The 16,384-nt window shown below is 35.0% G+C and overlaps 1 protein-coding gene across 6 annotated transcripts in view; it reads left to right on the forward strand.

Annotated features, from left to right (window-relative positions):
• SERCA (ATPase sarcoplasmic/endoplasmic reticulum Ca2+ transporting SERCA) overlaps positions 1–15,821 on the forward strand; it is a 35,271-nt gene extending 19,450 nt beyond the window's left edge. For 4 of the 6 annotated variants that reach the window (XM_046628905.2, XM_069136572.1, XM_046628906.2 and 1 more), the window contains exons 4-13: positions 1,973–2,055; positions 2,350–2,736; positions 3,385–3,872; positions 3,965–4,970; positions 5,094–5,314; positions 5,478–5,613; positions 5,712–5,864; positions 5,959–6,092; positions 6,253–6,370; positions 6,470–11,463. In XM_046628905.2, the coding sequence (XP_046484861.1) occupies positions 1,973–2,055; positions 2,350–2,736; positions 3,385–3,872; positions 3,965–4,970; positions 5,094–5,314; positions 5,478–5,613; positions 5,712–5,864; positions 5,959–6,092; positions 6,253–6,370; positions 6,470–6,670 (2,927 nt within the window). In that variant the 3' untranslated portion in view covers positions 6,671–11,463. Of the gene's footprint in view, positions 1–1,972; positions 2,056–2,349; positions 2,737–3,384; positions 3,873–3,964; positions 4,971–5,093; positions 5,315–5,477; positions 5,614–5,711; positions 5,865–5,958; positions 6,093–6,252; positions 6,371–6,469; positions 11,464–13,251 lie in introns of those variants that run through there. The other 2 variants (XM_046628908.2, XM_046628909.2) reach the window with 2 other exon arrangements.
• The last annotated feature ends 563 nt before the right edge of the window (positions 15,822–16,384 follow it).

Consider the following 16,384-nt stretch of genomic DNA (forward strand, 5'->3'; position numbering starts at 1 on the left):
ATTATATATATTTTACTCGTCTTTCTTCTGTTGCGATATTCGAAACTCGAAAAGTATGATTAATAATAATAATAATAATAATAATAATAATAATAATAATAATAAATGAAAAGCAATCGTACACGCGTTCGAAGATCACGTAATTAATTAAAATTGAAGATATTTGGTTATCCTTCGACGAGTTGCCAACTTATGCTTCTCACGCTCTGGATGTTTCATTGAATAGCGGATATAATCCGGTCCCTTACATAATATACGTATACGTATACAGTTTAGTATACAATGTATTAGGCTTATCAAACTAGGCCACATTAAGAACCATCGTGCAGATCGCCGCCTTCAGCTCACATGCCACCTTATTAAATACTCGTTCGATAATTATGCGTTTTTATAAGTTTTTATACGTGTTGTAATACCCATTTTGTGAAGAAAAAACAAAGAGAGAAAGAAAAAAAAGTTCAACTTAATAACCGGTGAAAAATATGTCTTTCGTACATTTACCTTATTATTATTGTTATTGTACGCCTGTATAATTTTACCTATTACATCGTATGTCTATAGTATACCGAACTAATTTTTATACGGAATATTAAAGTTGCGGACGTTTATTTATTTATTTTTTTTTTTTTTTGCCGAAATTCGATGACCCCGTTCTTTTCCCATAGTTAATTATTGTTGTACACCTGTATAGCAATAATATAAATTCACAACGGTATTTGCACAAGGACGTGTCATTGTAAAATACGTATAGTTGTATATACGCCGTTGTCTCATTTCTTGAGTTTAATCACCGCTGGTTTAAAATATTATACACCTATACGAGACTAGAATTCAACGTTTTTGTTTGCCAGTCTTGTATATATATATATATATATATGTATGTATGTATATATATATATATATATATACCTACGGATAGGTTTATATCTGTTTACGTGACACGCTTGACGATATGCAGTGCGTATATGTATGCGGTACCTAAAGTAAATTTCAAAAAAAAAAAAAAAAAAGCTCAAAACGATCGAAAATTTTCATTTTTATTATTTTGATAGATTAAACGTAGTATTAAAGATATATCGTATACAAAATGTAGGTATGCACGCATGATATTAAATTTTAAATCGCTTACGGTAGGAATTTCTATAGCTGTAGCATTAGCGAAGGTACGTGTGTGTGAATATGCATATATACATATATGCTGTAAGCATACGTGCGTACACACAGCATAAATCGTTGTGTTTGTTAAATATTGCGAGTGTAGAAATTCAAGGACGACTGGGAAACGTCGCGATGCCGGTGTCTTGGCTTTTAACTAATACGCTCAAGTGCCTCTGTAATCATATCGCTAGTGCATACTATGACCGAACATAACTATATATATACATGTATATATATAATCGTAGGACAGCGTTTCGTTTAGGCACGGTAAGTATTTGTCGGCGATTAGGCGATTTCACGTCGCCCTGTGAGATATATAAATTGGCCGATGTGAGAGGCAGTTCTCTTTTTTTTTTTTTTTTTTTTACTCCTGAAAAATAAAAGGAAAAAGAATTTACAAGAATGAAACAAAAAGAAGAAAGAACGTTAACAAAACCTCGAACTTGAACGAATATTAGGTACAGAAACTGGATATATACATATACCGACATATATACATACATACATAGATGCGCGTATACATACATATATATATATATATATATATATACACACACATGCCATCTATCCATAATGAAGAAATCGAAGTGACATCAACTCTTGTTCAATATTTGGATTTTTAGTCTCGTCATACAGACATTGACTCTTACTTCGTTATAACGATTCGCTCAATTCGGTTACAATATATATATATATATACATGCATTTCAAATAAATTCCTATTCTTATACGCGTACTTAGTTTGTAGTTTGTTTATGCGTGTGTGTGTGTGTGTGTGTTTCATGAAATTTATTCTCGTTTTATTGTATTACAGGAAAATCCATCTGGCAACTCGTTTTGGAACAATTTGACGACCTTCTAGTTAAGATTCTTCTATTAGCCGCTATCATATCATTCGTAAGTGTTTTTTCGAAGCATTTGTCTCAGATATATGTGTTCTGTTTAATTTTTTCACAGAAAAACCAGTATATATATGTATATACGTAAACGTATGACCAAAAATATTTGTCACCATATTCAGCGTGGAATTTCATTGAGCAAAAGAAAATATATAAAGTCGAAATTATTATTATTATTTCTACAAGTTGAAACAATTACTTGACTTGCAATAAGGAGTTGTGAAATGAAAATAAAAAAGTGACACATATTTAAACGTGTATTGTATATAATCTACGAATTATTTTCTTACAGGTTCTAGCTTTATTTGAAGAGCACGATGACGCATTCACGGCATTCGTCGAGCCCTTCGTTATTCTCCTTATTCTTATCGCGAACGCCGTTGTCGGTGTCTGGCAAGAACGTAACGCCGAATCCGCGATTGAGGCGCTCAAAGAGTACGAACCTGAAATGGGAAAAGTTGTCCGAGGTGACAAATCTGGTGTACAGAGGCTCAGGGCAAAGGAAATTGTACCTGGTGATATAGTCGAGGTATCAGTTGGTGACAAAATACCGGCTGATATTCGTCTCACTAAAATCTACTCAACTACACTAAGGATTGACCAGTCCATTCTCACCGGTGAATCAGTTTCCGTCATCAAACACACCGAGGCCATCCCAGACCCACGTGCTGTCAATCAGGTTTGTACATCACTTGTTGTATTGAAACTTTCGATAAATCGATACTCGATGGGGATGAAATTGCCACTTCTATCCTGTCTTACAATTAGCTACTCCGTCATCCCTTTTTTTTCCCTACCTCAGAACTTTTCCCTGTATCGAAATTAGCTCTGATCGTGATTTTTCAACTGCCCAAGTACCGCTACTTGACATTGATTCAATCCTAATCGAAAAATTCCGAACTCTTTAATGTTTGGTGAGGAAGAAACGTGAAAAGAAAAAGAAATAACTATGGATTTTTATTGTGAGACGTCGCTGAGTTTGTTCTTGTATTGATATTTCACTTACATTCGGTAAAAATCGTCATTTTTTACGATATTGTTATTTATAACGTTTGTGTGACGAAATATCGAAGAAAGAATTAACAATTTTAATATGACCGAAGGAGTTACGCTTACAAAATATGGCTATGGTTTTTTCTAAATCTTATAGGTATAGTTTATCGCTTTTTAATAAACCACTTCAAAAAATTGAGATAAAAATTACTTCCCAATAAAAATGCATAGTTGAATTGAGGTTTTGAATTTCAAACCTCGTGATTCTTATCTCCAATAGTTAAGAAGCTCGTTTTTCTTGACTAACATTTTTGTCATATTTTTCTTTGTTCAGGATAAGAAGAACATTTTGTTCTCCGGAACTAACGTAGCCGCTGGAAAGGCGCGAGGCGTTGTAATTGGAACCGGATTGAATACCGCCATTGGTAAAATCCGTACCGAGATGTCGGAAACCGAGGAAATCAAGACGCCGCTTCAGCAAAAACTCGACGAGTTCGGTGAACAATTGTCGAAGGTAATTTCGGTGATTTGCGTCGCTGTCTGGGCGATCAATATCGGTCACTTCAACGACCCGGCTCACGGAGGATCATGGATCAAAGGTGCCATCTACTACTTCAAAATTGCCGTCGCCCTTGCCGTCGCTGCTATTCCCGAAGGTCTTCCGGCCGTAATCACGACTTGTCTTGCCCTCGGCACTCGTCGTATGGCCAAGAAAAATGCCATCGTACGGTCACTTCCGTCCGTCGAAACCCTCGGATGCACCTCCGTCATCTGTTCCGATAAAACCGGTACCTTGACCACCAATCAGATGTCCGTCAGCCGGTAGGTGGTATCTCTGATATATCGTTGAGCCATACTGTGAAATTGGTTACGTTGTGAAATTTTTTGTGAAAATTTGATGTGAATTGTTTCAGCATGTTCACATTCGAAAAAATTGAGGGTAACGACAGCAGCTTCCACGAGTTCGAGATAACCGGATCGACCTACGAGCCGATCGGTGAGATATTCCTCAAGGGTCAGAAGATAAAGGGTAACGATTTCGAGACGCTCCACGAGATCGGAACGATATGCATAATGTGCAACGACTCTGCAATCGATTTCAACGAGTTCAAACAGGCCTTCGAGAAGGTCGGCGAGGCGACGGAAACCGCGCTTATCGTTCTAGCCGAGAAGGTTAATCCCTTCGGCGTTTCGAAGGCCGGTCTGGACCGTCGTGCATCGGCTATTGTAGTCAGGCAGGACATCGAGACCAAGTGGAAGAAGGAGTTCACCCTGGAATTCTCCCGCGACCGCAAGTCCATGTCATCCTACTGCGTCCCCCTGAAACCGTCTAAACTCGGCACCGGACCAAAACTCTTCGTCAAGGGAGCACCGGAGGGTGTCCTCGACAGATGCACCCACGCCCGTGTCGGAACCCAGAAGTTCCCACTGACATCGACTCTCAAAAACCGCATTCTCGAACTCACCAGGCAATACGGAACCGGACGCGACACCCTCCGTTGTCTCGCTCTCGCGACCGCCGACCACCCGATGAAACCCGACGACATGGACCTCGGCGACTCTACCAAATTCTTCACCTACGAAAAGGAACTCACATTCGTCGGTGTCGTTGGTATGCTTGACCCGCCCCGAAAGGAGGTATTCGACTCGATTGTAAGATGCCGTGCAGCCGGTATTCGCGTAATCGTTATCACCGGTGACAACAAGGCAACCGCTGAAGCTATCTGCCGACGCATCGGCGTTTTCGGCGAGGACGAAGACACCACCGGAAAGTCATACTCTGGTCGTGAATTCGACGATCTTCCTCTGTCCGAACAAAAGGCCGCATGTGCCAGGGCCAGGCTCTTCTCCCGTGTCGAACCTGCGCACAAGTCTAAGATCGTTGAATTCCTTCAGGGAATGAATGAAATCTCTGCTATGGTTAGTTTTTTGTTTGTTTTTTTATCGTTCATTTTTTAGGGGTTTGAATTTCGCGAATACGCGCTTCATCGGTGATTCGTTTCATAACGCTCTTTATTTTTTTCTCTCAATCCATGATTACAGACTGGTGACGGTGTCAATGACGCTCCGGCCCTGAAGAAGGCTGAAATCGGCATTGCCATGGGATCTGGTACCGCAGTCGCTAAGTCTGCTTCTGAAATGGTATTGGCTGACGACAACTTCTCATCTATCGTCGCTGCCGTTGAGGAGGGTCGTGCTATCTACAACAACATGAAACAGTTTATCCGTTATCTCATTTCGTCCAACATTGGTGAAGTCGTAAGGTAAGGAAACTCTGTATGAAAGATTGAAAAGTTGCTTTTAACAGCAGTTGTAGTCCTGAAAATCCCTAGAATATCGTCAGATCCACGTATTCTGTTACCCGATATCGCCGCAAAATGATAAACATCAGAGCACATTGCAAAGAAAGTACCATACGTTTTGTAGTATTTTCCTCACTGCCGCCCTCGGTCTTCCGGAAGCTTTGATCCCCGTTCAGCTCCTTTGGGTCAACTTGGTAACAGACGGTCTTCCTGCCACCGCGCTCGGTTTCAATCCTCCAGATCTCGACATCATGGACAAGGTGAGTTTTAAATTTTAGTAAATAAACTTTGTCATCTTGAAGCGAGCTTGCGTCTTAGCAGCAGGTCCGAAAATTTCTTCACGTAAATGCGCTTTCAGCCCCCGCGCAAGGCTGACGAGTCCCTCATTTCCGGATGGCTGTTTTTCCGCTACATGGCTATTGGTGGATACGTCGGTGCTGCTACCGTTGGAGGTGCTGCATGGTGGTTCCTGTACAGTCCCCACGGACCTCAGATGAACTACTACCAGCTGGTAAAGAGAAACCGGATCCAGAGAATACTGATATTTGTCATTGATTGTCGTTGAGTTCATTTTTTTATCATCATTTGTAATAATTATTTCACAGACGCATCACTTGGCCTGCATCGGCGGTGGCGATGAATTCAAGGGTCTTGACTGCAAAGTCTTTACCGATCCTCATCCCATGACAATGGCTCTCTCGGTTCTCGTTACCATTGAGATGTTGAACGCTATGAACAGGTACGAATTTTCTTTTTACTTATTGTTTGTAATTGCGTGTGTTTTTCAGTCGGAAATTTGTCTCACGTTACATGAACAGGACGATACACATCCAAGAGTAATTCTTCGATGCCCAAACCAATAAATCAACAATCGTGAATATCTTTTCATTTCTCTACAGCTTGTCCGAGAACCAATCTCTGATCTCCATGCCTCCATGGTCGAACCTTTGGCTGATCGCCTCGATGGCTCTTTCTTTCACACTCCATTTCGTCATCCTCTACGTCGACGTACTATCCGTGAGTTGATGAAAAAAAAAAAAGTGAAACATAAAAGTGCTAATTGGATAAAGCTTGAAAGAATATGTGATTAATGAAATATTAATTATTGTATTTCAGTCCGTGTTCCAAGTGTGCCCCTTGACCCTGGACGAATGGATCACCGTAATGAAGTTCTCCATTCCAGTGGTACTCCTTGATGAAACCCTGAAGTTTGTCGCCAGAAAAATCACAGATGGTGAGAACCCAATATACACCGTGCATTGGATTGTACTGATGTGGGCTGTGTTCTTTGGAGCGATACTAGTTTCTCCAATCTAGATAAAATAAAAATAAAAAAAAAAAACCAAAACAAAAACAGCAAAAAAAAAAAAAAATCAAACAGAAAAGAAAAGAAAAAAACCTCGTCTAATATTAGTTGATCAATAATAATAATAATAATAATAATGTTTCTTTTTCCCGTGGGGGTAACGTTCATAAATAACTGAATTACCTGGACTTGCAGTTGCATTTAATATTGAACTTCCCCCATGGCACGGGAGAAGTGACGAAATGAAAGAGAGAAAAAAAAAGCAAAAGAAAAAATAACCAACAACCACAAAAAGAGATATATATATATGCGTATATGAAACATATATACATATATAACAATAATTAATAATAATGAATTATTAACGAAGTGTGTTTAAGTGAGATTTTTAACAAGTTTTTGGACTGCTGCGCATGGTGTTAGTCAGTGCAATCATAACCGTGCGTCGTTACTAAATGCTCCCACGATGTCCCCCTGCCCTTCTTCTCCCCCTGTAGACAACAGCGTTACCACAACCGTCGCCATAAATTCTACCAACTCCAGTGGCTCCAAGTGTTTTTGAATATTCTACCGTTATTCAAGAATCATGATTTTTAAATTATTTTATACAAGTGCCTTTTTAAGCATTAACGTATGTAAATCGTAGCCAACTGACCTCAGTATTGATTCCGATGACACGATTTTCTGATAATACTGATTAAAAGAAGAGAAAAACAAAAAAAAGAAAAAAAAGAAAAAAAAATGAAACGAGAAAAGAAATAAAAATTCACCGCACGTCAACAAGCAATGCACTTAGTTTCGTCACAACACTTGGTGTGGGTGCATTACATTTAAAAAAAAAAAAAAAAGTTCAGTTTTATTTTTTTTCCCCTTATGTGTCCGTAACTTGTGCACGCTGACTAATTGCGCATGCTGACTCCATCGACATTTTACCGTTTCACGAATCGAACTGTGAATACGAATTCAATGGTAAATTATGTTCACATTCGTTACCCGGTCGAATTTATCAAAGCAATTTTTCTTCACATAGACAATTAATTAATTGCAACGGTAATCAGTGCATTGCATTGTAGAGTAGAATTGTAGATTACACACACACACACATATATATATATATATTATATACAGCCAATCACATAGTAGATCATTTCCCCCCTTATTTTTTTCATTATTTGTTACGCGTAAAAAGCGAATAGGTATATTCCATTGCTAATTTGAGATATTTCCCATTTTATGCGTAAAGAAGGTAAACGAAAAAAATCAAATGTACATACCAATACATTATTATTATTATTATTCCTATTATTATTATTATTCCTACTATTATTATAGGTATGTTGAGATATTAGTGACATAATTTTATTATTTATATTAATGCTTAGGGTTGAAAAGTTATTTTTCAAATACACAAAGTGGTAGATTTAATTAGCGAAAAGAGTGTAGGAGAATATAATTAAATGAAGGAAAAATTACCAACAAAAACAAAAAATAAAAAGAAGAGTTGCTTTTTTTTTTTTTACAAAAGTGTCGATGGAGAGGTAGATAGGAAATACATACATGTAGATTAACTCGTGTTTTCTCACTTTTGCATCTGTAGTTCCTCACTCACAATCTTCACCCAATCATCTGTGTTTACGTTGAACTGAGTTTATCTTTTTTCCCTTCTAATTCGAACTAATTCCAGTGGTGATAATTATTTTCGTACATTCATAGGTATATCTGCCCTTTTGTAAATCCCAAAATTTCTCTCTTTCTTTCATTTACAGCTTTGTGATTGACAATTACATGTACATGTATATATATGTGTGTGTGCATTAACATTCACAGTACCAGGTTTGCCTGCACCTTCGAGGAAGAAGCTGAAATCGGAGTAGTAAACGTCGGGAGTATCAACTTTTCGAAAGTATTGCAAAATACATTATCTGCATGGGGAATTGGATTGAAGATGTTTCCACGACACACTATTCGTAACGTGTCTTCCTTCACTCCCTCATCCAGAGCTTTTGTGCATGTTCGTTACACGCTTAATGTAGTTGCACCTCTGTCACCTACAGACACCCATTCCTAAATAATTGTTCGAAATTACCATTACCAAATAATTCAATCATCTAAATTAACGATTAACAACTAAGCGACATTGTTATTCAACGTAACTAATTAGTTTATGTGGATTTTACGTTATGTATACGATGATATTTGTGTGGGTGTGAGTGCGCGTGTGTATGCACATCTATTGGCAATGCCGATTCGATGTTACGTAAACGTAATTTCTGTATTTTTATCCAATTTCGTTATCGACGGGGCACCAATAACCCTTTGAACATGATTAGCAGAGAAATCCTTGGACCAAGATTTGTAGATTCCTACTCATCGAAGCGCTCAGAGCGAGGAAGAGACGATATTTGAATATTGATAACGTATGATTTCGCTGATAAAAATTACCTATATTCATTCACCCTACTCAAAAAAGACAGTGTTACCATTGATTGACTTTTATCTGTTCAGAGTTTTGTTTACAATTTTTTGAACAATTCTCAACGATTCAGACGGTCTCAAACTTTGACCACGGATTGGATTATTATTATTATTTTTTTTTTGAATAACTAACAACGTGTATCCAATTAATTGTGAACGGTGTAAGATGCAAAAGTAGAGAATGTGCAAAACTGGGGTCTACTAAGGGTACAAAAAAAAAAAAAAAAAAAATGAGTGAAAGAGAAAGAGGGATAGAGGAAGATGATCGTGTGTAAAAGAATTGTACAAACGACCTATAGGCAACGTCGTAACAATAACTTATTTTTAATTATTCTTATTTAGCCGTATACAGTTTTTGGCGGCTGTTTAATTTTTGTGAATCCGTTAGTTTTTTTTTTTTTTTGTAATTTTTTTTTCCCTGCTCCTCGTTTTCAATATCTCTTTCCTTTTGTGCTGTGTGATAACGTAGCTGCGCCCACTATTTTGACCCTCGAAAACGCAACAAGACTGATGAGCAGTGGTTTGATATAAATAGTGGGCCAACTGCACAATCGATGATTTATCGAAGGCATTCAATGCATATATATATACATAATATTATAAAATATTGAAACGGTTTAATAATCCATCAAGATTATTAAATTATTAGATCACGACATAATAGTAATTTATATATATATATACATACATTATATATAGCATAAATAACATACTACCTATACGTTTAAAGTGAAAAGAAAGAGAATTAAAGAAAAGAAAAAAAAAACAACAAAATCACTATACAGGTGTGTGTATAAATATAAATATATATATATATATATACACATACATAGAATTTTGGCATAATTGAACTTAACCGGTTAAGAATGGAAAGAGTTAGTGTTGTGGACGGTACTGTTTTATTGCCGGTAAACTTATCACGCACTAATTCGGAGTGGTTGTGTTTTTAATAATACAATAACATTTGTCTATTGTGTCATCCCTATTATGTGCTACAATAACCGATTTTAAAAATCCAGTAATCGCGTCAGTTGAATATATAAATGATGTTAGGCAGAAATCGGTATCTCTGCTCGAGGTAAAAGTTATTGTTAACGATTTGGAATCTTTTTTTTTTTTTTCTTTCTTTTTTTTTCAACGAAAGTAGAGTTGTAATTTTTTTTTTTTTTTTTCTTTTTAACGCAAATCGATGTACCGTATTGTAGACTTATCGCGAATCTCGAAAATCAATAAGTAACAATGTGTAAAACATGTAAAACATCTCGAGGAGAGATTCGACGATTCTCTGACGCGGCTACGTTCATATTAGAAGAAGAAATTTCAATTCTACTCTACTATGCTCAATTGTAAGGTGAGAAACTTGTAGAAAGTTGATTAACGTTCGTTTTGTTTATTTATTTTTTTTTCCTTTGTTTTTTTTTTTTTTTTTTTTTTATTATTTTTTGTTTTATTTGGAGTGTCACTGCAATTGGCTGGGTATCGCATAATAAATAGTAAGTACTACGTTTAAACACGTTAACCCGCTGGTGTGAAACGAATGAAAAGTAACAACAATCATCCGAAGCTTTTTGACAAGGGGGAGAGATGAGAGAGGAAAGTGCGGTGTGCCATCCGATGATAATAATAATAATGTATATTTATATTAATTTAAAAGAAAAAAGGAAAACACACACATAGAGAGAACAAATATAAACACCACAATCGCATAAAGTTTTTGTAAAGTGAGGTGACTATAATAATGTGCACGGAAGAGTGACGGTTCGTATTTGGCGTTGACGCCGGAAAAACGAGTAAAAATTTGCAGGAAGTATGTCTATAACAAAAGCGTGCGATTAGGGTGACCGTTAATTTTGCACCCTTTGATTAGTCACAATTACCTGAACTAAGCCTAACCCTGAACTGAAACTTAACGACGTTCGACTTTAATGTTATTATTATTATTATTAATATTATTATTACTGTCACAAGTTCTAATTACAACGACTGGGAATAGTCGTGAGTATGGAACTCGATTGTGTAGCAACGATTTTGTTTATTTATCAATTTTATTTATCTCTAACGATGCGAGCGAACGAAGATAAATATTATAAATACTACATTTACGAATTTTGAACTGAATAATATTATAACAAGTAGAAAAGGAAGGGAATTAAAAATTAATGAAAATGATAAAGAATATGTATAATAAGAGGAAAAGAAACGAAACTGCAGAATATTATCTAATTAATTGATTGATTGATTGTTTGATTGATTGATTAATTAATTGGTTAATTGATACGTTACCAACTTGTTATAATAATAAAGAAAGAAACAAATCATGTGTTACTAATTGTGTGTGTTGAAAATTAATAATTGGCCATACATACATACATACATACCATGTCACACAAAATACTAATCTGTCGAAATTTATAATATAAATTGACCAATTTTTGGTAATGTTGAATCATCGTCAGTCACTCAGACAATACGACAGTTTGAGCACCATTATACACGTATAATACATTACATACTAACTAGACAAATTTCTCTGTAATTTTTATTTCAATTCTTGTTTTGTTTTTTTTTTTCCCCCGTTTTAATCAATTTTTTTTACTTTCAACACTTTATCTCCGTTAATTTGTTGTTACTTAATATAAATGTGTATATAAATATACATATATCATATATGTAAATACTGCCACGTCCTCAAATATCAAACGTGAATTATTTCAATAAATTCAATATTGTACACAAATTGTTTCTTTGCTCTACAATGACGTATCATTGTGTACAGAGTAAATTCCTTCGGTTTTATGGTATACGATAATCTTGATGCAATTGATATTTCGCATTGTACAAATCGTATTTGAAATTTGTTTAAATATTGTGGATTTTCGGGGTAGGACAATGAAATATAACGTTTGAAAGAACACAATGGTCTGAAAAAAAGGAAATTACGATCATTGCGATAACTGCGATGTTAAATCACTATTGTCGAAATTTCAAGCATGCTTGTTTTTGATAGATATGTTCAAATCGATAAACTGAGCGATCAAATTATACTTATACGATGAAGAATTACCGAATTTGTACTTAAATTCGGCTGTGTTGTACATCTGCTACAGTTGGCGTTTCTCTGTAATAATTCACAACGAAAAAGAGAAACATTCGTTTTTTTTTTCTTTCTTTCTTTTTTCCTTTTTTCTTTCACCACACTACCATGCCTGCTGGTTTGTCAGTTCAGTCAAATCTCCGTTCTTACTTCACCACGAAGGAAACACCGACCTGCACGTCACTCGACATTTCTGGTAAGGTAACGCACACTTTTTTGCAGTATACTTATATATATATATATATACGTTTTATTATACTAATCTACATATATATGATGCCCATTTGTTGTTATAATTAATATATTGAATAATTTATACATGTCTCGTTGTTTCCGAATGTGTACACCTGTTTTTCTCACAACCTGTTGTATTCTGGATAATTAATTCGCAGGACTACATTTTTTTTTTTTGTTTTTTTTTTCATTCTCAATCGAGCAATGATAATAATACGTTACTCTATTCGTTTAATACGTAAAAATTGTTTCTATAACATTTGTGTCGAGATTCTCGGTTTACAAAATTGGTCTCGTGCCATTTCGGTAATTGTCTTGTCCGTTAAAATTCTTCCGTCAAGCCCGATGTAAATTTATAATTTGTTTTAATCGTTGCACGATATCCGTATCCGTAACCAATGTTTCCAATACTTGTATATCCTCGGGATTCTGACGATGATAACTTATCACATCTGTTGTACATATTCACAAAGAGACACGATCAAATTACACCGGATGCAATCGACGTTATAATAGTACTATCAAAAAATCGCGTAAACACTTCCAGCCTTTATAACTATCGTAATGTGAAAAAAACTACAGCGACATACGTTCGATATCAATGAATTGGAGCATCGAGTTTAATTTAATACGATAAATTTGATCACGGACCGTTGAATATACATATTATATAAGCATAACGGATCGAAATACGCGGGATGCCAGTACTGAAATTAATTCCTACGGTATATTTATTTATCAAAACTTGTTAGGTGAACGGTAAATTGAGAGTAACAAATGTGATTACAGTTTCCCCGACGGTGGTCGTGAGGAAATAAGATGGAAGATAATCGCACAAGTGATTCGTGCAGCGACAGAGCGGACACACATCGCGCAATAAAACCTACACCAAACACCGCCGATGCAAGGCAGACATGGAATTGACAAAGAAAGGGGGAAAAAAATGAAGAGAAATTCTCTGAAGAATTGATCATTCTCTATATATAAAAACACGGATGGATATATACATATATACATATACGTATATAATATATATATGTGTGTGTGTGTGTGTATATAGAAACAAGTACGTGTGTACAGCGAATTGTCTATACGCAGCAATGATTATTATACACGATGATAATAATAATAATAATAATAATCGTCAATGAATGATTCCATTGATTGCCTTCGGTGATGCACATATATGTATATATATATACTGCACATGATATAATACATATATACCTATATTTATATATGTATGTATATATATACGTACACATTATATATTGCCATACGAAACTAATATTAACAGAAGTGTAACGCTGTGTACACGGTGAAGGTGGCAGGCGTTTGCTGGTTTTAAAAGTGGCAGAACAGTAAATTAATTCAGACACATTGTGTATGTTGCAGTGGGTGATGTGGTCGTCGACAAGTGGGCCTAACCTACTGGTCCCCACTGGCCTCGCGACTACTATTCCGTTATAATGTCAAACATCCCATCCTGACAAACGTTATATGTGTGTTCAGCGACAGTACGATAGAGTACGGAAGACAGAGATACAGGTTGATAGAGATAAAAGATGGGAGAAAAAAATGTTACATTCAAGTCGAAGCCCTGGTACACGTGATATTGCATTAGCGACATCTTGGAAAATTTAACAATCGGTATATTTGATGTAAAGAAAATTGATAAGCGAACAATCAAATGAAAAGAAACGAAACATCCAGAAAGGCACACACACACACACACTGACTCACTCGTTCATATGTAGTACAATTATTTACTGCACTGCTACGGATGCTAGCAAACCTAATTAGAAAAGACAACGTCGGACCTTAATTCTGTTTATACATACATACGTACACATGTATGTGTGTATACATATATGTATATATAAAACACGGCTGGAGGTGCTCGCTTGATATAATAAAGTTACACAGATTTATGTATGACAATAACGCCCCCACCCCCCACCCCCAGAGAGACTGTCCGTATTTTTGTCTGTTTTTATTTATTATCCTTTATTATCTCATCGCTGTATCCCCCCCCCCCCCCTTGCCCCTTTTAATTTTTTTATTTTTTTTTCTCTTCGGCGCTAATTACATTTATGTATATTGTACGATATTGTATTTTTTTTTTTTTTACCCCCTCCTCTCTCGTTTATTAATCGTTTTTATTAACAGGAAGCTGCATCACCGATTTTCCCCAAACTTCGTTTTTAACACGTCGCAATTAGCGATTACCTTAATTCCTAACTTCACCCCTCATGTTATACTTGTACCCGTGTTACTTTAAATTCGCAATCTCTCTTATCATTGATATCATGTTTTAACCATTAATTTATTCGTTATTATCGCCTTTAGATATTTACTATAACTGTTATAAGAATAAACGACGGAAAAAAAAATAAATAAATAAATTTAAAAAAACAAAAAAAAAAAAAAAAAAAATTAAGCAGATCGAGAAGAGATGGAATGAAATTGAAGATAAAACAAACAATATAATGTAATTATTTATGAGATTGGTTGATCATGTTCTTCCTTCCCAGTTTTCAATGATAATAACAATAATAATAGTTATAATATTATTAATATTATTAATAATAAGCACCGACTAGTGAAACGATTGTTACAACTATATAATTAATATGACGAGCCGGGCATATTGAAAAAAATCATTGAATATACTACTACTGTAAAAAGAGAATAACGAAAGAAAGGAAGAAAGGGAAAAATGTTGCTCGGGAGTAATAATATAATTGCGTGAGTGTCTCTTTAATGTAACACTATCTGTGCATATCTTATTATTATTATAATATCACATCACGACACTGTCACACGATATAAAATTATACATGATACAAGATCATCGTTATGAATTATATATATATATGCATATTATGTATATATATATATATATATATACACTGCCATGTACAATACACATGCATGCAAAAAAAAAAAAAAACCGAGAAATATGTATAGACGCGCATAGACACGAGAATAACTAACGTAACAAGAAAAACGGTCGAGTCTACCGATAGTCGTGCATAGTGGTAGAATTCAACATAAGTATATTATTATTATTATTATGATTATATGTATGTATATACGTATACAATACAATTTTATGGATACATATATGCATACATGTAATAAGTAAATTTACGATAAATTGTAAATATATATTTAAAACATACCAACAAAAAAAAGAAAAAATGAAAACCAAAAATGAAATAAAAAGTAAAATAAACGAAAAATGAATAGAACGAATATACGTATATGAATTGAAAAAAAAAAAAAAAAAAATACATAAATTCAATTGCTTCGAACCGATTAATCAAATCATTTACTTATTTACTTGTAATAATAACGTAGGTATTATAACTTGAGGAGAGGAATTCCGAGCGAGCCATTTAACAATCATTTTCTTCATTTTGTGCCGTTGATCAAATAGTATTTATTATATACGAATGAAGAATTCATCTATATCTATGACTAATTGTTAATGTTCTCGCTCAAGTTGCCTATAATTTATTTATATATATAATATATAACGTAATAACGTATATAATATTTATTTATTAAGATCAAATTTAATTATTCTGTTCCAAAAACGAAAGGACTAAAAAAAAATCTTTTCAACAAATTCTTTCCTTCCATTGAATTTACGGAAAATATGCAAATCCGTTTCTTTTTCCTAACGGTAAAAAAATTGGAAGGAAAATTTTGAGGCCTGTATTCGTATGAAGAACAATGATTGATAAATTTTCAATCTGTCTATACGATCTACATACATTTTCGCTTTGACGTGATATATTATCGACATAAAAAATATTCATTTTAAGTTAACGATGTTTAAAAAAATTTTACGGTTTCATCTCTCCCGAATTTCTACGATGTTCCTCGATTAAATTCAGAGTCCTTGACAAACGTT

The sequence above is a fragment of the Neodiprion pinetum genome, chromosome 5, assembly GCF_021155775.2.
Source record: "Neodiprion pinetum isolate iyNeoPine1 chromosome 5, iyNeoPine1.2, whole genome shotgun sequence".
Taxonomy (NCBI): domain Eukaryota; kingdom Metazoa; phylum Arthropoda; class Insecta; order Hymenoptera; family Diprionidae; genus Neodiprion; species Neodiprion pinetum.